At 43.9% G+C, this 23,257-nt stretch overlaps 1 protein-coding gene across 13 annotated transcripts in view; it reads left to right on the forward strand.

Moving 5' to 3' along the window:
• Window positions 1-23,257, forward strand: part of mef2aa (myocyte enhancer factor 2aa) — a 58,796-nt gene that overhangs the window by 30,998 nt on the left and 4,541 nt on the right. For 6 of the 13 annotated variants that reach the window (XM_047597379.1, XM_047597378.1, XM_047597377.1 and 3 more), the window contains 5 exons: window positions 11,448-11,582; window positions 12,931-13,153; window positions 14,443-14,502; window positions 20,345-20,529; window positions 21,934-21,957. In XM_047597379.1, the coding sequence (XP_047453335.1) occupies window positions 11,448-11,582; window positions 12,931-13,153; window positions 14,443-14,502; window positions 20,345-20,529; window positions 21,934-21,957 (627 nt within the window). Of the gene's footprint in view, window positions 1-11,248; window positions 11,381-11,447; window positions 11,583-12,930; window positions 13,154-14,442; window positions 14,503-20,344; window positions 20,530-21,933; window positions 21,958-23,257 lie in introns of all 13 variants that reach the window. The other 7 variants (XM_047597381.1, XM_047597383.1, XM_047597385.1 and 4 more) reach the window with 7 other exon arrangements.

Below are 23,257 nucleotides of genomic sequence, written 5' to 3' on the forward strand. Positions count from 1 at the left end.
TTTGCATGTTTGTCACATTTAAATGTTTCAGGTTGTCGAACAAATTTAAACATCAGTCACACAAGTAAACACAAAATTCAGTTATTAAGTGAAGGTTTTTATTATTAAGGAAAAACTAAATCCAAAGCTACATGGGCCTATGCGAAAAAGTGATTGCCCCCTAAACCTAATAACTGGAGGAGTTTTGTTCCACTCATCTTTGCAGAATTGTTGTAACTCAGCCACATTGGAGGGTTTTCCAGCATGAACCACCATTTTAAGATCATGCCACAGCATCTCAGTAGGTTTCAGGTCAGGACTTTGACTAGGCCACTCCAAAGTATTTCATTTAGTCTTTCTTCAGCCATTCAGGGGTGGTCTGACTTGCTGGTGTGTTTTGAATCATTGTCCTGCTGCAGAACCCAAGTACAGTAAGTCTTCCAGGTCCTGAAGCAGCAAAACAGCCTCAGACCATCTCACAAATATGGAGTTACTTTTAAGACAGATGTAACGGGACACACACCTTCCAAAAAGTTCAAGACTTTTCCCAAAAGTCTTGGGGATCACCAAGATGTTTTCTAGCACTAACACTTTATATTGTTTTTGCTCAGCAGCGGTTTTGTTCTTGGAACTGTACCATGTAGGCCTTTTTGTTCAGTCTCTTTCTAATGGTGGAGTCATGAACACTGACCTTAACTGAGCCAAGTGAGGGCTGCAGTTCTTTGGATGTTATTGTGGGGTCTTTTGTGACCTCTTGGATGAGTCGCCGCTGCTCTCTTGGGGTAATTTTGGTCGGCCAGCCACTCTTGGGAATGCTCACCACTTTTCCGCCATTTTCACCATTTGTGGATAATGGCTCTCACTGTGGTTCACTGGAGTCTCAAAGCTTTAGAAATGGCATTATAACCATTTGTCAGATCAGAGACTCTTCGATTACAACAGAGAAATTACAACGTTCTTCAAATATGTTGATGAAGTCGGTGGTCCATTTTTTATTTTATTTTTTTTTTTTTTTTACATTCATTCCTCTTTACATGAACAAAAACATGGTTTGCTCTTTCATTTTTTTCACCTCACCCTTAATCAGCAGAATTCTGGATCAAATATTTATGAAGGAAAAGAGCTTCAGCCTTGCATATATTTAATAGATCAGTACTCGATCAACTCTGAAGTCTGCTGGGATATTGTGGTGCGCTGTTTAATTATTGTTGGTTTTAACAGTGAGCACAAATACATGAATATCAAAGGCCACTGGTGAAATCCACTCCAAGTACCGGAGGCAGATCGTGTCATAATTGTGTATTCATCATTGTGCCATACATTACTAGTGTCTGTGGACAGGTTTGCTGTGCATTTTGCTGATGATGCATGTAATATAGCATGCGCCGGGCAATCGTACCGTCTCTGAACGGCTTAAAAACGTCTGTGGCTCATTGATTTTGGAATGAATGGAAAGTCATACTGTTGTAACCCTGTACCTTGCTATAGAAAATGTTAATGCGTTTATGACTATGCATGATTTGTAGTTGATAGGCTGGCAGTGTTAAGTTCAATGCCATCCTATAAGCACGTTTATAAATGTAGATATTTTATATATCCTTATGCTATACCAACATACACTGGATAAAAAGTACCAACTTTAGCTCTTGTTTTTCTTCCATACTCTTTAGGAACTGCGTTAAATAGCAGTTTACCTTGCTAGAAAAAACTTAGAGTAAACTTGTGCAGGGCAAGTTAAAATCCTTTAACTAAAAATGTCATTAATTGTGAGCAGTTGTGCTAGTTTTAAACAGTGTAACATTTATTGCCTTTTTGCAGATGCTGCATTGTAATCCCATTACATATTTGTTTCATGTTCTGTGATATGAGGCCAGTAAAAGCTGGTTCCTGTGCCTTTCGTGCTGTTTTCTGTCTTTGTCTATTTTCTGAAGAAACCGACGCCGCCATAAATATGAACAACATCACTTCCTTTACAATGGTGTGTCTTTTTTTGGGGCCAACCGACAGTATGGAGATGTTGTGGGCCCCATTTAAAACAAGTCTGCTGCTCATTATGTTTGTCTTTAGCTGTCTTTACTTTAGCTTTGGATTAGATTTGGAACATTTAAAACCGTTTGTGCAGGTCGCCCGGTCTGTCTATCACCTCCCTGCAAATGGTTAAATCTGTGAGACGCTGTAAAAAATATCAAATAAGCCAGCGTGGAACTTTAATTAGACTTTAATTATCTTTCTCACATTTTTCTCCTAACCTTTTGATTAAGTTGGCCAAATACGTCACAGCAACTCTTTGTCTTTCCGTGTTTGGTTGGTGGTTTCTGGTCATAAACAAAAAAGTATCTAGGCTAGACTACACCCTTTACTACCAAATTGCTCAGTCTTTTTATCTCTATAATCATTTATAATTTTCTAGTGTGTTTATGTCTTAATTTAGCAGATTGCATACGTAATTTAAATGACATCGAGGGACAATTACGCTTTTGGTCCATTCTCCATTTTGGATGATAATCAGGAGTCCATTAAATAGTTAGTAGTTAAACTACATCATTGTCAGGTCTCTGTAAAGCCTCATATCCACCTCCCGCCCTTCACCATTAGCTGTCTACTTCACTCTTTCTCCCCGACTTCACTATCATCTCGGTGCTTCGCCGCAGAGCTCGCCGCAGCAATGAAGAAATATCCCCTTTAAGCTAAATCAAATGTCATCGCTGTTGACATAGATTTATTGGGTCGATGTTGATTTTCCGGGGCTTTTCAATATACGTGAAATTTTCAGCCGGCCCATTTTTTAATATTACAGAATAAAAAGCTGTGTTTACTTTTGGGCTTCTACGATTTATTGGAGCGATATTAAAATTATTTTCAATACTTTTAATAACTGTAGGTTGGATACAGTGCTGCGCATTACCTTAAACGCAATTATATTATGTTGTGAAACTTCTAATTGAGAGAATGTGTAAGTTCTCTGTGGTAATGATTGTGTTTCTTCAGCGTGTTCTCACCGCCTTGCCACGTAAACACGAAACCCGTCAGTCAACGGTTCTCCTCTTGGGAGGGTGGTAATGTAACCGCATAGGCAGCCATTAATTAGTGTTTCTGAAATCTCATTACCGCCCCTTGATTTGGCGCCGTGTAAACACACCATGTTGTGAAGATGAGCTACTTCCTATTTCCTGTTTGCGCTTAACCCTCAGGCCTGTGTTTCAGGCCAGGTCAGCTCCAGAGTGAACTTGTGTTTCTTGTCAAAACAAACACGCTGACGGACCCATGCAGCAACACCAGCATCTGTTTTCAGACTAGCGCACTAGGACAAGGTGGGGATGAAATACCTCTGATCATGTTACAGTTAGAACATGTCCTTTACCGTAAAGAGTACGGTTAATTTGTTGTTTTTCTCCTTTTGCTTGGCCTCTTCAAATTGAAAGGGAATCTTGAGAGACTTCTTTCCGCAAACTCTTCTCTTGCCGCGGCCTGTGTTAATGTTTCTGTTGCGAGCAACATGCTGGGTTTTCAAAGTGCCCCTTTTTATAGGACAAGGACTCGTTTTCCTCTGGGCTTTTAGTGGAAAAAAAAAGGGTCACCAGGCTTCCTTTGTAGATTTTGAGTATAATGAAACAGCTGTGGTAATGCTCATGCGATTATATTTCTATAAACTACCCTGCAATGTGTACTTGTTACAGGACAGGAGAGTATTACTCATAGATTCTTAAAATGTTTGATTATTGGAATTATACTGGCCCTAATCAGCAGGATCCTCGCTCTCTGTGTAGGCTTTTATCCTGTAGGCCTTTATATAAGTTTTCTTTTGAATTCCTGAATGGCTGAAGTCCATTATCAAGTACTGGTTTTCTGTGCATTTTAAATCCATCATGTACTTCATCTCCTTGTTTTATTATGTCTCTGCTCTCTCTCCCTCTCTCTGTGTGTGATGCTTGTTACCAGGTTACTGCTAAGAGATTTTTGCTTTTGGCACATGTCGTGCTTCATTGACGTCAGAGCTTTTTTTTTTTTTTTTTCCACCCTCTCAACTGCGTCGCGTATGTCTCATTTCAAACTGAGGGTCTCTTAGAAAGCATTAAAAAAAAAAAAAGGACAACAAAGACCTCGAGCCACGGCTCCTTCTTCAAAACATTAGTTTGCGATGATGCTAATGAGAAAATACTCCACATTTAGAACCAAAAACACTTCAGATGTATGACTTATATTTTAAAATGAATTACAAATGATTCTGTTACATAAAGGCTGTTTTTTTCTTTTCAGAACTAGCTGGTTACTTATTGTGAAGATGGTTTTGAAATATCAAACTTTTCTCGGACATAGGGAAAGTACTAAGAGAGAGAAGTTAACTTCTCAAAGCCGTTCGGTAAATATTTTAGTTCCTTTTAAAATTGTACAGCATAACATTGCGATACTTGATGCTGCCAAGTATCAGTCTCTCATTTAAAGATTTGCAAATCGAAATCTTCAATAATTAAATAATAAAATCAACACCGGTTCCCTGTTTCTGGCTAGGTCAGCACAGTTAACGTTACTTTCCATATGTTACTGAGCAATCGGTATGTTAACAAGGACGGTACATAATTATGGGACAAGGAATGTGCAAAGCGTGTTGTTTGAAACTCTGCCAATACTACAAACTGTTTGATAAGGATGTTGACAAAGTTGTCCTTTGGGGATAACAGTTGAAGTTACAATAACATGTTCCTCCGCCACCTTGTTTCACCCCGAGCTTAAAATCCAAACTTATACACATGAGATCGCATGTACATTCATTTTTTTGTATTTTTTTAAAATTCTCTGGTAATGTACACACAGTCATTCCTGACCAGAGAAAAGTTTTCGTGTTCCTCGCTTCGGCTCGATGAACTAATTCCTATTATAGAAATGTGTGTTAACGTAACCGTGCAGCGGCAACTTGGCATATAACAAAGCATTATGTGACAAACTGGGCTCAAACCGCGTACCTGTCATAGAGTGTGGCATGATCCACACAAAATAGGTCGTACATGAGGCTGACCTAATTTGGTTTGATCTAGTTAAAGAGCAACAGCGATACTAATAAAGCTAAAGACGATTCGAACCACAGGCCACCTTCTGTGTTCTTTAATGACCTTGCTGCGCGGCTGAAATGAGACCTCGCTTTCGTGCACAACGGCTTCTGTGAGTTAGATGGTGCAACAATCAGCTTGCCCTTGTGCCCCCCTCCTCCCTCTGTGCGTGCTGTGTGGCCAACCCCTCCTGCCCAGGGGCGAGGACAGAGCAAAGCCTGCTGGGATGGGGAGAGTGTGCGTGCGTGTGTGTGTGTGTGTGTGGTGGGTGTTCGCTGGCACTGTGCCACCTTCCCCTGGCTGCTTGGCCTTACTGGGGGCAAAGAGGGAGGCTGCTGTGTCTCAGATTGATGAGGACAGGTCTGTGGCCTGGGTATAGAGTGTTGCAGAACAGACGTCCTGCTGGCACATCCTGCCCTCTGTGTAGCGCGCCCCCCAGCCCTCCGTACTCGCCTTATCGGAACTCCTAATTGTCCTTATGAATATTTTAGAGGCGAGCAGGAATGGGAGTTCAGGGTTGGGGGTATGGTTTCAATGGCCCTGACAGCTAATGATCCACTCAATGACCAGACACACAGAGAGCGAGAGATAGAGGGGAAGATGGAGAGACACAAAGTAAAATGGCTTTGAGAGATTTTCAGTAATATGTAAGTTAATGTTCAGACATTTTTTTTTTTTTTTTAATGTGGGCCACCGCTTTTTTTTTTTTTTATTTGAGTGGGAACCGCTTCCTCCTTCCTTTTAGTCTTTAGATAATGATGACATTGGTTTGCCTTTATCCTCAATTTGTAGTTTAATTCCCCCACGTCTGTACTGAAAATAAGCAGCCCACTGATTGAGACTGCTCTCTCTGACTGAAGCAGCTAATAGCTTTGTCACATCAGTCATTCACAAGTCTCAGAGCAGAAAGCTCTGAAGGGACTGCTCATTGCATAGCAATTACTTTTTATTCAGTAAAATCAATGGGCTATATTAATTTGGGGATCCGGTCGGCGAAATGCAGGTGATCGTTTGCAGTATGGAATTAAAACAAACTCACGTCGCTGCCTTTGAGTCGGCAAGCGTGGGCCGGATTTAGGAACCACCTAGGCTCGTTGTGGTCCCTCCATTGTCACTCTCAGGTGGGATTAAATCTGGCTATGCGTGTTGTTTTTCCAACAGCTGCACAAGAACACCATCAAAGTGCAAGGCAGACGGTCATGTTAAGAGCCCACCCCCCCACCTCCACCACCACCACCACCACTGCTTTTCCTGTCCACCGAGTAACTAGACAATGGAGCGTGCTAGAGGAAGGACATGAATCCAGTCTCATATCCTGATATCAGTGCTCTCTGTAATGTGTAACGGCCACGAGATTAAACAAGATATGTCTGGGAATTACCGTGGTCCCTTCATCTGAGAGCCCCTTGCGCCAAACTCACAGCATGCAGTGGGAAATAGGAGAAAAAAAAAAGAAGAAGAAGAAAAAAATCATACATTACAGTACCCTAGTGCTGGACCACAGCATACAGCGCCTGAAGCCTAACCAAAAGAGGCTTTTATTCCCCTCAAGTCAAGGCTGCAGCGCCACGGGAGAAAAGGGAACATGGGAGTAGTGAAAGTCTCTTAAGGTGTTATATAAGAGCAGAAATATTCCTTCGCAGATAAAAGCCTTCCTATCAGCTATCTCCCTGTGATGATTTCCTAGTGCGTTCGCACTCAAAGGAGCCCTTTGATAAGCACATTAGATGGAACGGCCTGGACACAATGGTGATGTCATGAGGATTAGCACGCCACCTTGCTTAGTTTAGTTTAGTGGGCACAAGGGATAATTCATATCGCTGCAGGGAGTGAGGGGCGAGGGGACCCGGCGGAAGTGAGGTGCAGGGGAGGCCGCCGCACCGCGGAGGGTTAAGACACGTAGCCCACGTGCTTTAGTGGCGACCGGAACAAACACGGATAAAACATTCATGACGCGCTGCAGCTTGTTACACCGCAAGCTGTCTTCCCGTGAAGAGGAACCGCGCCGTAGCTGTGATGCGCCAGCCATAGGTCGGATGGCGCTCTACTAATAGTGAGAGCTGCTTTAAGTGTAGCCCTTCGCCGTGATTCAGACACAAGAGAGCACCGACGCAGCCTCTCCACGCCGTCCTTTCAGCATTCACCCCCACAATTTTTTTTTTACAGTTCAGCTTTTATGCCTAACCACTATCTTTCTCCTTTTCACCCCGCCTTCTATTCACGTACGGTACGCTACTGTACATGAATAAGTTAAATGCAGAAAGCTCTCTTGACACAAGAGAGAGGGAGAACATCCAAATGAAATGGTTCTCCGAGACTCGCAGCGGCAGCGGAGTGAATGGCTCGGGCCCATTTCGCTGAAAGTACTTCTTAAGGAACAGGTGATGTAGGTGGCTTACGCAATGGGTGAGGTTATATTTTTAACTCGCGCAATGTGAATGTAAGGCTTAAAAGTAGACCCGAGGTCCAGGAAGGAGCGCGATTATATCGAATGATCACGTCTGACAAACACGTTGACATCACTGGTTTTGTATTTATTTTGACGATCTTAATGTAAAAACTGAGTGGGATGTGAAATGCATGGTTCCTCGCCACTACACGCACGTCCTCTGCGCTGAACATTAACCGCAAGTCTATGGAGGCGGCCGCCGCGCTGAATGTTTCCCCTGGTAACAGCTAAGTTAATAGTCAGGTCTCAGGTGGAGATGACAGATAGAAATTTTCTTCCGGACAAGGAAGCTTCAAGGCCTCCTGCAATGGAAATTTTTTTTTTTTTTTGAAAGAAGCTGAAGTATCACTAAAGAAAACTGATGGACACACGAGGGTGAACACACACAGGCAGTAGTGCCCAGTAGGTTTTGTCATCAGCCTCTCATAGCCTCATTTTTATTTGAAGAGCCAAATTTCTATCAATGCGGGTTTGGGCCACTGTGAGAAAATAGCAGCTGGCCTTGTTCCCACTCATCTTTGTGAGCCTCTCAGGACCTTGTGAATAGATTACACAAGTTCCCTTGTCTATACTCTTTGTAACCCTCTCCCGCAACAAACAGACCATATCTTTCATCAGACATGCTACTGAAAATCCCGGCCTCTACTGTATTCAGATACGGCCGACTATAGTTAGTGAAGTACGAGCCCGAGAGGTATCTTGAAGATTCATTAATCCAGTAATTCATAATGCAAGAAAAGGACATGTTTAATAAGTTTTCCCTTGTCCGCGTTCGAACGCTCTAATGTCTGGTGGAGTGGGCGCCATTGACTCGTAAGAACAAAGTTGTCATGGAGTCGGGTGGCCTTCGGGGGGACGCGTGGTCCCGCTATGGTCATGTCTCTGCGGGGCTGCCTGTGATTGGCCGGCATGGGGAGCCAGGTTTTTGACAGGTGTTTGGAATAGGAGCACCTGTTTGGCCATGTGCTGATTTAGTGATCCATTTACTGGGAGCTGTGGGCAGCGTCTGTGGGGCACACAGAACATGCCAAGCGATTTAAAAAAAAAAAAAAAAAAAAAAAAAAAAAAGGAGGGGAGGGGACATACAGCCTCGGTTTGTCGTGCTCATATTCATCAGAACTCCACGGAGATGGTTAACTCTTGCATTCCACCTGTTGTTCATACAAACCTCCTGCAGTTTCTTTTTTTATTATCATTATTTTTTGTACTACACCGGCTTGTGCAATATATCACAGAGGAGATCCGTGTGCTGCCCTGCTCTTGGCTGCTGCTGCAGCTCGGTTCCTGCTCACCCACTGCGCTTCTACAATCCCTCCCTAAATGGCCGGGACCGGTGGGTGTGGTGTGCTGAAGGCTGGCCAGGCTTGTTGTGAAAGTAGAGCGGCCCTGCCCATCTTGCACAGCTGTGCCCGACCAGTCCGACCAAGATATTCCCATAATGAGCAGGTTGGAGTTTAAATTTGCAGGTTGAGATGAGATCTTTGGCTCGCCGGGTAGAGAAAGTGCATAGTTTAACCCCGGTAAACACAGGCCTTTCAGGACCCTAACTAAAGAGGGTTCGTTCAGTAAACAGGAAATGAACCAGCAAGGCGTTTTCTTAGAATGAGAAGAATGCCTCTGCTCTGCACCACACCACACCAAACAGTAATGCATCTGTGGTACAGAGCTGGTCATTCATTATCCAGAGGACTTCTTTCTCTCGCTCTCCTCTGGGCATTGTGGACACTTGTGTTTGAAGAGATGTGGGTGCTTTTTTTTTCTGAACTTCCTTTTTCTATCTCCCCCCCCCGCCCCCTCTCCAGAACGCTGTTAAACTCCTGCCTGCACAGCGAGGATTAACATAGTTTTTGTGCCTCAAAATATACGTCCATAAAAAAAAAAAAAAACGTATTCCTGTAAACACATAGTGTAGTGAGGGATTTAACAGTGCGCTGTTTAAACGAGCGAAGATATAATGCAGGAGTCTCATGGCGCAGGCTTTAGGAAATGTGACGTACGCTGAGGTTGTGGTGAGCAGCGCTGGGTTAGCCGCATTGTCTGCACAGACCTAAGCGTACAGTCAGAGGATGTAGCAGCTGTAGAAATACGCCCCCCTACCCCCTTCCCACCCCCACACACACACACACATATGCACACCACATAGAGACACTGCACACATGCACCACACAATCCCACTCACGTAGTTTTTTTTCTCTCTCTCTCTCTCTCACTCGTTCACACATAACACATTTTCCACTTTTTCCGGTTGACGAGGACCAGGGACGAGAGAGCGGGGTCTCATTAGTGTGTATAGGTCCCTCTCCTCTGGCTCGCACTCTGACCCCCGCATCCACAGGAGTCGGCGACCTTCCTGTTGAGAGGGACCTCTGAGGCGGCCCACAGACGGGGCAGGGGCGCTGCCGTGGACCTGCAGCAGCCTGATAGAGGAGCCTCGAGAGCCGCACATAAATCATGTTTTGATGTACACTGCCTTGATATCACAAGCTGTCACATGCTGTCAGCAAGTCTTGTTAACACCGCTATTCAGAGCTGTAATGAGGAGCAGAGAACAGCCTGCATGAAAGTGAGCAAAAGAGCACAGTGTTACATTTACTTGTTTAGTTGTGTGACACGTTCTTTTGTGCCCCGAAGTTTCGGAGAGGCTCTTCTCTTGGCGACGCCGCCACCTCGTGAGCTCTTTTCGCGTCCGCGATAATGGCTCAATTTCATGCCCGAATAAGCACATTTAACCACATTTGATAATCCATTTTATTCTCCGCGTGCATTAGCCGTGATCAGATCGCACAAGTGACACTGAAATACAGACTGGACGTGGCTCACTGTCTCATGCAGGGGTTTCTTCGAGGTGGGTGGCTCGTGAAAGCAGAAAAATGTGATGAAAAATGCAAACACAGGCACGCAGAGACGGAAGTACAGTTCGGGATGAAGGCGGGGAGGGGGGGTTGAGACGGGGAGCAGGAGGACAGCGGTTTTTCTCTGACGGGGGGAAAGGGTGCGGAGTGGGATTTCAGATTCTTTTCCCTGGTTTTACGTCAACAAAGGGAGAAAACTAAAGGATAAACATGACTGCTGAGAATTTTTTTTTTTTTATGTGGAGTTTGGTGCTGTGCTGTGCTGTGCAGATGTTGTAGATGCAGAAATTGAGATTTTAGGATAAAATACATGTATAATCTGTGAGATCACCAACTTCCTTCTAAACTGCACAAATTCTTGTCCCCTGAGATGATTCCTTATAATTCCCACTGTGTATTTGTTATGCTACAGGATTGTGATCAGACGCCTCCTTGTCACACTGCATGATGGATAATACTTTAAAGTTTGCATGCTGCTGTATACACCGATCAGCCGCAACATTATGACCACAGACAGGAGAAGTCTGCCCCATAGCAATGACCCAGTAGGATGAAGCCTGACACAGGCGCACACAAAAAATGGTTTAGGAGCCACTTAAAAAAAATAAAAGCACAAGGTGTTGACCTGGCCTCTAAATTCGCTAGATCCCAAACTGATCAAGTATCTGTGGGATGATCCACAGAGGCCCCTCTCCTCAATCCCCGCTTAAAACATCCCGTTTCCAGACACCTTCACTTATGTGTAACAGCTGTTTTGGAGGCGCAAGAGAAAATTTCATAATATTAAACCATATTGGGTCATAATGTGGGTTATATAGGTCATAATGTTATATCTGATCCGTTTATATCAGATGACAAGCGGCAAAAACACACATCCACATCCTGTATACCATATTCTTTTCAACTGTGCAATTTCATTTCAGAAATTGAGAAACAAAGGCCATAATGACTGTGCTAGTCCTGATCCCGATGACTGTTTTGGGCACAGCCCCCTCATGGACGACCATTTCGGCAAACTAAGCGAAGACAGTGATTTAATGTACAAGCGCTGTGGTGTAAGTACTTCCTTTGTCCCTTGCTATTTTGTGTTGATTCCTGTCTTTATGTTGATGTTCACTACAGGCGCTAAACAAGAAAGAACACAGAGGTTGTGATAGCCCGGACCCCGATGCCTCATATGTCCTCACTCCTCACACAGAAGAAAAGTATAAAAAAATTAATGAGGAGTTTGATAATATGATGAGAAATCATAAAATCGTAAGTACTGTAAATGCAATGTTCTTGCTTGGCTTTGTGGCACAAAGGATTTTGGCTCTTCCTTTCATTTAACTTTTTCCTCTAATTTTTAATTATTATTATTATTATTATTAATTTTTTTTTTTTTTTTAACTTATACCCCTCCAGACCTTCTGTTAACTTCTCTCAGAGCTACTCTACCTTAAGATTAATGCCCCCCCTTTACCGGGTGTGCATTCGTTCCTCATGTTGATTTGTTTTGCAGCTGATATTTTGGCACACCCTGATAAGATCACATTTCATTAACAGGTGAAATGTTGCATGCTTCTGCTAGAGAGATTACACCCCAGTATCATGGTTATGCTATAATAATCATAAAACAGCAGTCTATTCAAACACACCGGGTTAACCATCTCGGTTAGTACTACTCCAAGTATTTGTTATAGAACCCTGTTTTCCATTTCTTTTATAGGGCAGTGTTTACAACTTCTCCTTTCAAGTCTTTTTTATTACCTCTCCCAGTGCATCCAAGCATTAAACTTCCAGTCACACCATTATTATTTAGCATCTTCCCTCTGATCCCTCTGAAATATCACAGATCTTTTGTGATCTTATCATGCGTGACAGTATTCGAGTCGTGCAAGAACATAGCGCTAACCGAGCAGTTGTTTTCTCTATGTTCCTGACATGAAGAGCATCACTTCTGCCATTAACAAACTAATGATAACACCCAACTGGCTCACTGGATAATGCTGTGATGAATCGTTCTCACCGCCACCTGTCATTCTCACTTACGCCTTGCACAGTCAGCACTTTCTCGGTAAATGCAAATGACTTCTGTAGCTGTAAAGCCTCCATCACTGCTTTCAGTTGTGCCGAGAAACGCCTCGCGGAGCGGTGTTTTTCGAAAAAAAGGCGCACGGTACGTTGTGTAGTGCTGACTGCTGCGGTGCCAAAGTGATCACCTGAATGCATGTGATTGTTTTTTTTTTGTTTTTCTGCGTGTTGTGTCTATGCTGTGATACTACTGAAGATTTGTGTGTATTCTGTATGTATGATGGTAACACGAATAAACCTTTTTTTTGTGGTTGTCTTCAAATGTTTGGCAGAAATGTTTCTTAAAATATCATGTGCTACTAAATAATTCTGCTATGTATAAAACACCTGTTAAGTTTACGAAGCCCTTCTTGCGGTTCCACAGTATGCTCTGTCTGACTATTTTGTGAATTTAGTAGCTTACCAAAGCTAACCCTCTAGGGGAGCTCTCTTTTAATGATGCCATGACAACCACCGACCCATTAGACTCAGCAGACCTTGGATTTTAAGTGTGCTGTGTGTAAATATTTGTGTGTTTGTCTCCCTCTTCTAGCCCACAGCATTGCCCCAGCAGAGCTTCTCCATGCATGTGGCAGTGCCCGTGTCCAATCCTAATGCCATGTACCAGGCAGGAGGGAGCCTGGGCAGCCAGGCCCTGGCAGCAGCCTCGGCCTCCCTGAGTGAGAGTGGGATGCTGTCCCCTCCTCAAGCCTCTCTGCACAGGAATGTTGGCTCCAGTGGAGGCTCCCAGAGGCCCACGAGCGCGGGCGGCGCAGGTACAGCAACGTTTTATTTTACCATTCCCTCATCTTCTGTTATAACTGCAGGAGCCTATCCCAGCCGTCATTTTATTTTATTTTATTATTATTATTTTTTTAATTTTATTCTATGATACGTCCACTGCTTGTGCCCCTGGATTTAGTAGAGCCAGAGCCAAGAGTCACAAAGCCCAGCTTAGCATAAAGCCAGGAAGCAGGGGGAATGTCGAGCATGGTTTCCTCCCATTCTTGAAGGAATACTAACCCCCCCGATCTCACTTTATGTCACAAATTAGATCAGGTTGCGTTTAGTAAGGAGATACGGGCAGACACAATTATGAATTTTAAACAGGACGAAGTCAGCCGTTGCCTCGTGCTTTGTTTCTTTATGCTAAGCTAGGCTAATCACCTCATACTTAGCGCATAACAACTGTTTTGCTCTCAGTCTTCTCACCTTCTCACCACCTCCTGCCTGAAAACCTTTGGCTCATTGTGTCTCAAGCAGAGTTTGCATGTTTTGTCAAAACGGCTTTGGATGTAACGAAACTAAAGTCAAATCGTCTCATGCTGACGCCCTTTGAGCAGTGTTTGTGTGCTCATCCTCACACCTTTGACTGTTTCGGCATCCTGGAAAAAGTGATGTCAGATGCTAGTACTTGTATGACTGGTCGAATTCAATCAGTCCAGATGGCCCTTGCAAGATTTAGCTACATTGCAAACGATGGAAGTACATGCATGAAGGTGTGAAATGCCTCATTCAAATTTAACCACATTTCAGAATTGGCTCACACCTTTCCCATTCACAGGGCGGTTCACTAAGGGGTTGTTGTGCCGACTAACTCCTCTCTTGATTACTCACTACAAGACTTAACAAGACTTATTGTTTTTTGTCTTTTTTTATGATTTATAGGAAGCACAAGTTCAAACAAAGTTCAGATTTGGGTGGCACACTAGTGTTGTCAGATTGAAGTGAGTCTCTTACGTCTGCTTGGTGAGCGGTTCACAGAGGCTACAATGGAAGAGAGCCAGAATAAATCATCCGCTTGTTTAAAGTGCGGCCTCGCAGCGGAATGCGTCATCTCAGACTTTGTGCATACGCTGAACGCAAGCAACATGCTTAACACAGCTCTCTTTAATCATACGCTGCAAATTTCCCCACCACGATGACAGTGGCATAGTGCATGCCACCGCAAACAAAGATCTGCATGACATTTTCTTGTCTCTGGTCTGACATCTCGGATCGCATGCTCCTCTGTCTTGCAGAAGGATGCAGATGGTTAATCGTATCACTGTGTGCATCTCATTAGGTGGCATGCTGAATACCACAGACCTTTCAGTGCCAAGTGGTGTGGGCTCCAGCCCAGCGGGTAAGTCCTCCCGGAGAGATTCATTAGCTCTCTGTAGCTCTGCCCAATAGGCCTCCTGCTTAGCACACGAGCAGAATAGTAGCATATCTATTTGTGATTGGTACAAGAAGGTTGTCGGTATTATCGACTCGTACTACACTGGCCTGAATGTATTTTCAATGCATGCAAAGGGAGCACAACAGAGCAGATATGTGCTTGTTAAATGGATCATTGAGAGATGAGGCTCAGCAGCGTTCACACGGCGTGGCGTTTGTTCCTTACAGGGGCAACCAGGCCGAGCACTTAGCGGTCCAACTGACACCGGCGAGTTAATAATTGCAGTGTTTCCTTTAAAGTCGTCACCTCCGTGTGGTTCTCCCTTCCTTCCCTCTTCCTTCCCCTCTATTGACAGGTGCATCTGTGCCCTCCGCCCCTGCAACCCTGGCAGTCCTTATAAGGCTGGAGAGGGTCTGTAAGATGCCTCGACCAGCATAACCCTGTAGGTATTCAGGCCATGTCATCCCGCTAAGTCCTCGGTACACAATGACCGGACAGGCTGTCATGGCTGAAATGTGCTGCGTGAGACGTGGAGGCAGGTGGAGTTTAACTCTTTCCTTGACACTTAGCTTGTTGCGCACCATATAGCATTTCTGGCAAAACGCAGCGCGCTGTTACGACACCGCATGACATTCAATGATAATAACTAGGTGGAGACCACAATAATATAGGCTTAAGGGGATATTTGTTCCTGCATTGGTGTAAAGACTACCTCAGATTGGTTTCCAGTCAGCGTTTTTTTTTTTTTTTTTTTTTTAAAGCGAGTGTTGGGTTACTTTTAAGTGTGGGTGTGGTACCGGGGGTCAGGGTAGAGTTAGGAGCCGGCGTTTGGCACAGCGTGACCATGCTGCAGCTGTTGTTTGTACCGAGTGCGTAAAAGAGCAGAGCCTACAGGGAGGACTAACCTCTCCAGCCCTGATGTCAGATGACCATTCCTGACATAGTTATGATTTTTCACGAGTAGCAGCTATAATCGCAGCCGAGGCCTTTCAGAGTGGCCAGATGGAAGATGTGCCGTGTGATATCTTGTTTCCTGTTAGATGGTGTCACCGCGGAGAGGAGGCTGTGCGCTCGCACAGCGAGGCTCGGTGAAATCCTCTCTTTTTTTTAATTTGAGTCAAGCAGACGTGGACGAAGAAACCTGACGTTGTTTCGCACAAATGCTCGGTCTGTGACGTACAGCTGTTGTCAAATGCAGTTCGTTAAACGGCTGCTCGTGTAACTTTTCCTCTCGTACGGGGATGCACATATTGTACGCGCATGTACAATGCCACAGTGAACATTACTGGCAACATTTTCTGGCTGGCGAATTGTTCTTTCTGAAATAAGCCATCTGTTGTTCTTGTCTAATCTCTGGTTCAGATAATGGCTCGACGGCTAATACACCTTCAAAAACGACTTCTCTTTAAGACTCGTCTATACTATAGTGCGCTGTTGTGTGTCTCTGCAAACCCGTCCTCAACAACTCATTCAGTTGCTCCTAATTACAAGCTCTGGCCCTGAGAATATTGCAGCGAAAATAGAGGATTTGAAAGAGCCCATATTGGAGGGGAAAAAAAACATTTATAAGATTGGGTAATAGAGAGGAGCGGGCTTGGGCTGCATCAAGTTTTGTGCAGTATTTATTTATTTATTTTTTTCACTTTTCTATTTATTTGTACCAGGTAAATTGAATGAGATTCAATTCAATGTTTTTCAGGCCACAGATCCCCAAACTGATGGAGAGATTAAGTAGGGACCCCTTACAAACTATATGTGTTCTATATTAAACTCGGCCTAGTGCTATTTATAAATATATATTAATATATCATATATCATTATCATTTTATATTCAATATTATATTGTTCAAATAATATAGAGGTTCAAATATTTAGTGTTTTATTTCAGGGTGGCATAAATATATGTAACTGGTTTAAATATGTATATATATATGTATATATCCTGCTACTATAAATGTAGTAGCGTCAGTGAATCATCAAGCCATTTTGGCCTCAGTAGTTGGCTGGTGGGAGCGACCTGCACCGTTCCTTCTCTGCTGCTAATATGTGGCCTCGTGATTGGCCCAGCAGCGATAGGGGGCGGGGCCTACTGTGTACCAGAAACTTAGATTGCCAGGTCTAGTGTGAAACTGTGTGACACTGTGCACTGTTGAGACAGCTGACTGAAAGAACGTAATCTGCCAGATATGTTGGATTCATGTTAATATGTTTTTTAAAGAAATTAAAATTTATGGGGGAAAATTTAATATATATATATATATATATATATATATATATATATATATATATATATAAACTGTCTGATCAACCAAACATTTTGCAACCCCCCACAGTACCTCTGCAGACCCCTAGGGGTCACGGACCCCCTGTTGTAGGCCTATGCTGTAAAACAAACAGTGTACAGTGTACTTATGCAATCTATATAAGTATTCAAGTAAAATGATGAGAGCAAGAACGATTATTTACCTGGTTGCCATCTGTCTTTAAGCGTAACAAATCAACCCTTGGGACATCCAGTCTGGAATTAGTATAATTGTGCACGCATGGAACCCCTTGATTGACATCTATTATTATTTATTCCCATTCATTACCATGCTGTTCTTTTTGCCCGAACCTGACACATGTGGGATGTCGGGCACAATAAGTCACTGTGTTTCCACTCCTTGAACTTAAAATGAAAACTGAATGCTTCAGTTGTAAACACAAGGTCTTATGTAATGTCCCATCCCAGACCGTGTTAATAATTCAGGACAATGAACAGAAACCAAACAGCTTTCAACGTGCACAGGTTTCAGTCAGAGAGGATTTACTGGCACAACCAATCTGTTAGACAAGTCTGAATATAGCATGAGGGCAGACATGAGTGAAAATAAAAAAAAAAAAGCCCGGCTAAAATGTCCCCGCCGAAGAGTGGGTCCTAACTTGCGGCTGTTGTCTTGGCTCGGAATTGACTCGGTGGTATTTGTTCAGACAAGTGTTCCCTTCTTGGCATTTATTTAAAAGAATTATTTGATTCACTCATCAGCAGACATCTTAAGTCGTAATCAGAGGAACATTCCACAGATAAGCAAGTCAGGTGGGTTAATCCAAGTCTAAATTAGCCGGTAAATACAGTCTGTCTGGTTCTGCCTTGCAGTGATGAAATGGCAGATGGCAGCATGTTGACGTCGACTCCGGTCCATCACGAATGACGTGGACATAGAAGATATTTTATTATATACTAGACTATATTTCAGTTATACAGTTAAATTAAAGGGTTCTGGAAGGATTTTAGTTATTTTCTGTCATATAGATAATATATATTTCATATTATGAGGTTGGTGTATTCATCATAAGGCTTCAGGCTACTAGTGATGAACGTCTCCAAACAATCACATCTGCTACATGTCAGAAGACTTTGTGATGGGGGATTAGAGATCGCAAAAGTCAGCAATGTTAACGTACTATTCATATATGTGTTCAGGTTAGGGTTAACAAAGGGTTGACAAAAAAAGAAAAATGTTGTTCAATCACTGAGGCAGTTAGATTCAAATTAGCAAATTTCCCTTCTGTCAATCCAATAGTATTCGCCTTACAGTCTGTGTCAATGTACACAATTTGTACGTTATAGCAGCATTATTATAGTCTTGTTAGTGTTATTTTAATACGGAAATATTTGTACCATGCGAGTTCCGAAAAGATTTCATAGTAACACATTCTGAAGGCAGCCGACTGACATCCCAGTCAACAACCGGTGCCTCCTCATGCTTGTTTTATAACCCTGTCACAAAGCATCCAGTACACGAAAGAAACCCATCATCTAACATCTTTGAGTCACTCTTCTCACTCTTTTAATTTCGGCCTTCGGGCTTACAAAGCTCATTTTGTGGCGTCTGCCTTTGGCGTAACCTCGCGCCGCGATAAAAGCCTCATTTTTTTTATTGCAGCCCACTTGGAAGCAGTGTGCAAGCGCTGGGTAAAATCAGTTGCAACAAATTTCCTTCTCGTTTTCACGTTTTCACTTTGCCGGCGCGTACCGCTATGAGTACGTGAAAGCGTGACCCTCAAACTCACCTACGCCGTTTCACGCCCAGCGAGGTGAAGAAAGTAAAAGAATTTCAGGGAGCGAGTGGAAACAAAATTTCAGAATAACTCAGAAAGGGGGAGATTAACGAGCAAGTAGGAATCTGTACAGTTTATTTAAGGTGACGAAGCAGCTGTGTAGTGGGTCAGAACGTAGGTCTTCAAATCCTTTGTCTTGTTGTTCTCGGCAGCAGATTTATGTTACGTGAAGCAGTGTGCTGGAGTAAGATCACGTCCCGTTGTTATCAGAGATGCCTTTATGTGCCAATTTGCCGCAACGCACTCCTTTCCCTCACACGAAATTCTATTTGCACTAACGTCTCATTCCCACTGAATGACATCTTCGGTGCTTTTAATCAGGCTTGCTATTTTTAGGGCTTTTGGACATTTACTCTGCTAATTCTGTAAACACGGTTTTCTTGCAGCGGCCAAGTCTTGCATGATCAAAGCCAGAGCTGATGGCGATAGCTGCTTGTATATACTGTTGATTCAGCTGTGAGATACTATTGTGGACTTCATAACTGTTTATTTGACCATGAATTGTTGCTCTCCTTATCTGCAGTCAGAGGGGCTATTGTTCCATTATATTCCTACGCGAGGGGTTACTCGTCGCGCACACGCTTTGTGTTTCGCTGAGGCACACCGAACACAATGGAGAAGGCAGCAACTTGTTGAAGTGTTACTGATCCATTGATGCCGCGCTAGACGCAGTCAATCCTGTCTTCAGCCCTGTTTTCAGGATTTCTTAAGCGTTTCCAAGTATGTCAGGCTTACGTGAAGGGACAAGAGTTGAAGATTCGCGCGCTCGCGCTTTTTTTGTTGTTGTTTTTCGGTCTTTGTTTTCGTAATAACTCACTCGCTCTGTCGGTACATTTGTGTGGAATCTGCAGAATCCCTCCGCAGACCTTGAGTGGATGAGTCATACTTTATCTTGCGGTAGAAAATAAGGTACTGCAGGTTGACAAAAACAGGAAGAATAAATCTCTTTATGAAACGTGTAATACCAAAAATACAGCAGTGGCGAATACACACGCAGCTCTCGCGCTCTAACAATTTATAATAGTTGAATTATGACGCTGTGTCACATTGTAACTCCAGTTCATTACCCATCACATCATATTTATACATGAAACAACAGCTGTATCGTAAATGTTCCCGGACGTGTCCGTGTGTAACGTTTACATGTAAAACTCTTTTATCCTTTTTAGGAGATTGTTGTCAAGTGATGAAGATGGAGTTTGAGTGCCTAAAATAAGTTGCGGAGGCTCATACTTTCTGAACGAAGGAAATGACTAATGACCATGAACACCAAGGTGCGATGCTCGAGGAGCGAGTCTAGCAGTGTGCACTTGTTTGTGTGTTAAAAAAAAAAACGCAACATAGAGCGACGTTTTATTGCTTTTATTCGAATGTAACTCGCTCGGTTATTTCTTTTAAGCAGTCACAGTACATTTGTCAGTGAACTGCTCCTCGTCCCAACGTGCGAAAGGCTGGCTTTGATGTAATCATTCACAATAAAAATAAAAGGCTCATCAATTTTGAAATGGACATTTTATTTTTGTAAATGTGCAGGATAATTATCTCGGCCTATTAAAACTTCCCAGAGGGTTGGAAACACTTAACGCTGCGTGCTGCAGCAAGCTGGAAAACAACACGGTGCGAGAGGTTCGCCTGATGACTGGGAGTGTTGTCAGTCACAGTCCGTGGTTTGATGATGTGTTTCTGTTGCTGTGTACCTCTGCAGGGAATGGTTTTGTGAACCCCAGGGGCTCGCCGGGCCTCCTCAGCACACCCAGCGGCAATGGCCTGGGTAAAGTCATGCCCACCAAGTCTCCACCACCCCCCGGAGGGAACATGGGAATGGGAAGCCGCAAGCCAGACCTAAGGGTTGTTATCCCTCCATCAAGCAAAGGCATGATGCCCCCACTGGTGAGTATGGAGCACACCACTGCACACGAGCGTCGCGCATCTAAAGGACCTCTAAATACCTCTGCTGCGGGGCGAGAGCAGAGCTTTTGTTTTGCGTCTCCATCCAGACTTTGGTGGCAGAATGTTTTGCAAGGATTTCGCCTGCACACGTCCACGATGTTATCGCGTCGGCAGAGCGTAGTGCGTTAGCGAGGCTGCCACCTCTCTGAGGCCCTGTTCAGTGGGACTCGCTGAAGGTGTAGCGCGCTCACGGAGCGAGATCCCTCTCGTGCTGGATCCCATTAAAATGTGGACAGAGCCGAGTGTCTGCAGCCCAGGTGCCACAGCTCTCCTTCAATTATTCACATTTGAGCGGGGAGGTTTTCGCTGATTACAATAATGAAGCTGCAGAGCGCCCCGAACACAACCAACACCTGAGGCTGAAGCAGGCTCTCCGAGTCGTAAATCAACATCCAAAACAACTCTTCAAGAGGTGGGTTTTCAGTCAGGGGACGGCAAATCTGCTATTTCCAACCCTGCGTGTTGTTAGTGGCGTCGGTAACAGGAGCCACTCCGAAAAAAAAAAAAAAAGGGTTGTGTTTTGTAAATAAACCTCCGGTTACTGTGGGCGCTCCTCCCTCGCTGAGCCGCAACTAGCCCAGAGCCGTGTTTAAGCAACTGCGTGTTTGCCCCGTCTGCGTGCGGAGTACGGCGAGTGCGGCAGGTTGTGTTGCAAGAGGTTTGAAACAGGCAGCGGTGGGAGGTCGGCTCAGCCCCGTCTGAACATAATGAAGCATTTTAGGCCGGTCGAGGCTGTGGAGGCTACGGCTGTGGCAGGTCTGCAGACAGCCTGTCATTAGGCCATAATGGTATTAAATTAATCACATCTCAGTGTGACAGAGTGTAGATGAAGACTTAATCAGGGGCCCAGGGTGTGAGCCAGATAATATCTTGTCGCCCTTGTCGTGTCTTCCTACCGCTATTGATTGAGTGTGGGTATTAAGAGCTCTGGCCTGGTCACAGTATGTCCCACAGCACAGAGAAGATGGAAGATGGGCTTCTCCTTCCTGCTTTCAGCCCGGGGAGGATTGTAAGTGCACGGAGCTCTCTGGAGCAGTCGCTGTCGGCACCGGTGACAAAACTTGATCCGTAATTTCTGACGATCACGAGTCGATGTCAGCCTCTACAGCTGGGCCCTGTTTGTAACTTCGCCATTTACGGCACAGCTTCAGAACTTCAACACTCCGCACTCTGGCCACAATTCAAATGTTAAGTGCGGGGAAAATAGATAAATAATCCCCGGTTTTGTTGCCTCAATTCCCCTTCTACTGTAAAGTCTTGACAGCTGTCTCCATTCTCCCGAAGCGATTTACAGTCGCTCCGCTCCTTTTCTATAACTCTCTTCTTTTCTTCTGTTGAGGGCAGTCGGAGGAGGAAGAAATGGATTTGGTGAGTTTTGACAAATGCCTGGGCAAATGGCTGAAATGTGAACACGCTTCCGGTAATCACAGATGCTGGATTGAAGGCTCAAACTGGCTTCTCAGAACTGCCAGGAATAAGAAATTAAAGGAACAAAAAAAAAAAAAAAAAAAAACACAACGTTTTATCACTGCATGCTTTGGGTTTGGCATGTGAAAATTGCCTCAGCCTGTTAGATTGTCTCCTCTATTCCCAACACGTCGATGTTAGTCATATACCAGCGGCATTTTAAGTGCGCGTGTTTTAGAGAGAGAGAGAGAGAGCGAACGAATGGTTAATTCTTTAAACTATTCTACTGTAGTCACAGTTGGAAGTTGTACAATTTAAAGAGTGATGAGTCAAACATAAATCATTCAAGTTTTTTTCTGAGGAAGAGAAGTTTACGTCACCTTAAGTGATATCATTCTCTGAGATGTTTGGGTTTGGTGAAGTCATCTGGCTGGAGAGTTTTGGAACAATGCAAGGAAGCCATCAACTAGATCATGATGCAATGCTGCTTCAAACGTAACTGCTGGCAGCTGCACATATGTTTGTTAAATTATACACCGAGGATTTGTTGCTGCATTGTTTCTGGACCCGGTCTGCGTTTGATTAGCGAAGTTGGAGCGTTATGCATTTGTTGCTCACAGCAAAGTTCGCTGCATGACCACACCAAGCTGTGCGGATTGTGACTGTGTGTGGACTGCATGCCGGGTTGCTGCACTAAACAGAAAACAAAAAAACAAACAAAAAAAAACCACTGGAGCTCTACTGCGTTGTCACACGGGGACGTGACGTGTGTCATTTGTATGGTCCCCTTGCACTCCCTTGGTTAGGTGCTGTTTGAATGTGAAACTGATCTCACTTTGCTGGTTTGTCTCACTCTGAAAGTTGATGCGCTAAATGCTGCTGGAGAGAGCTTGCTGATTACAGGTTCCAACCGAGCTAACCCTATAATAGCATCCCTCTTCGTGTCTAACAAAGTTGAATTTGTTAAAGTCGTTGTAATAAATGTGACTAATGCTGCCGTGATGTTTGCACTCGTGCTTTCTCCACTTTAAAGCAAACGGAAAAAAGTGTTTATTTAAACCACTGTAAACCACCAAGGTAGCCGCTTTCACGTGGGCTAAAATTAGCATGTCTGCGGGTTTTTATGCACATCCAGATGTGCATAAAATACCTTCAATTACTCCTGTGACAAATCTTTGAACACTTTATCCTACATTTTTATCTATCGTGACAATAACACATCAAAACCGTCCGTAATGAACCAGAAAGAGGACAACATTCA

The sequence above is a fragment of the Mugil cephalus genome, chromosome 10, assembly GCF_022458985.1.
Source record: "Mugil cephalus isolate CIBA_MC_2020 chromosome 10, CIBA_Mcephalus_1.1, whole genome shotgun sequence".
Taxonomy (NCBI): Eukaryota; Metazoa; Chordata; class Actinopteri; order Mugiliformes; family Mugilidae; genus Mugil; species Mugil cephalus.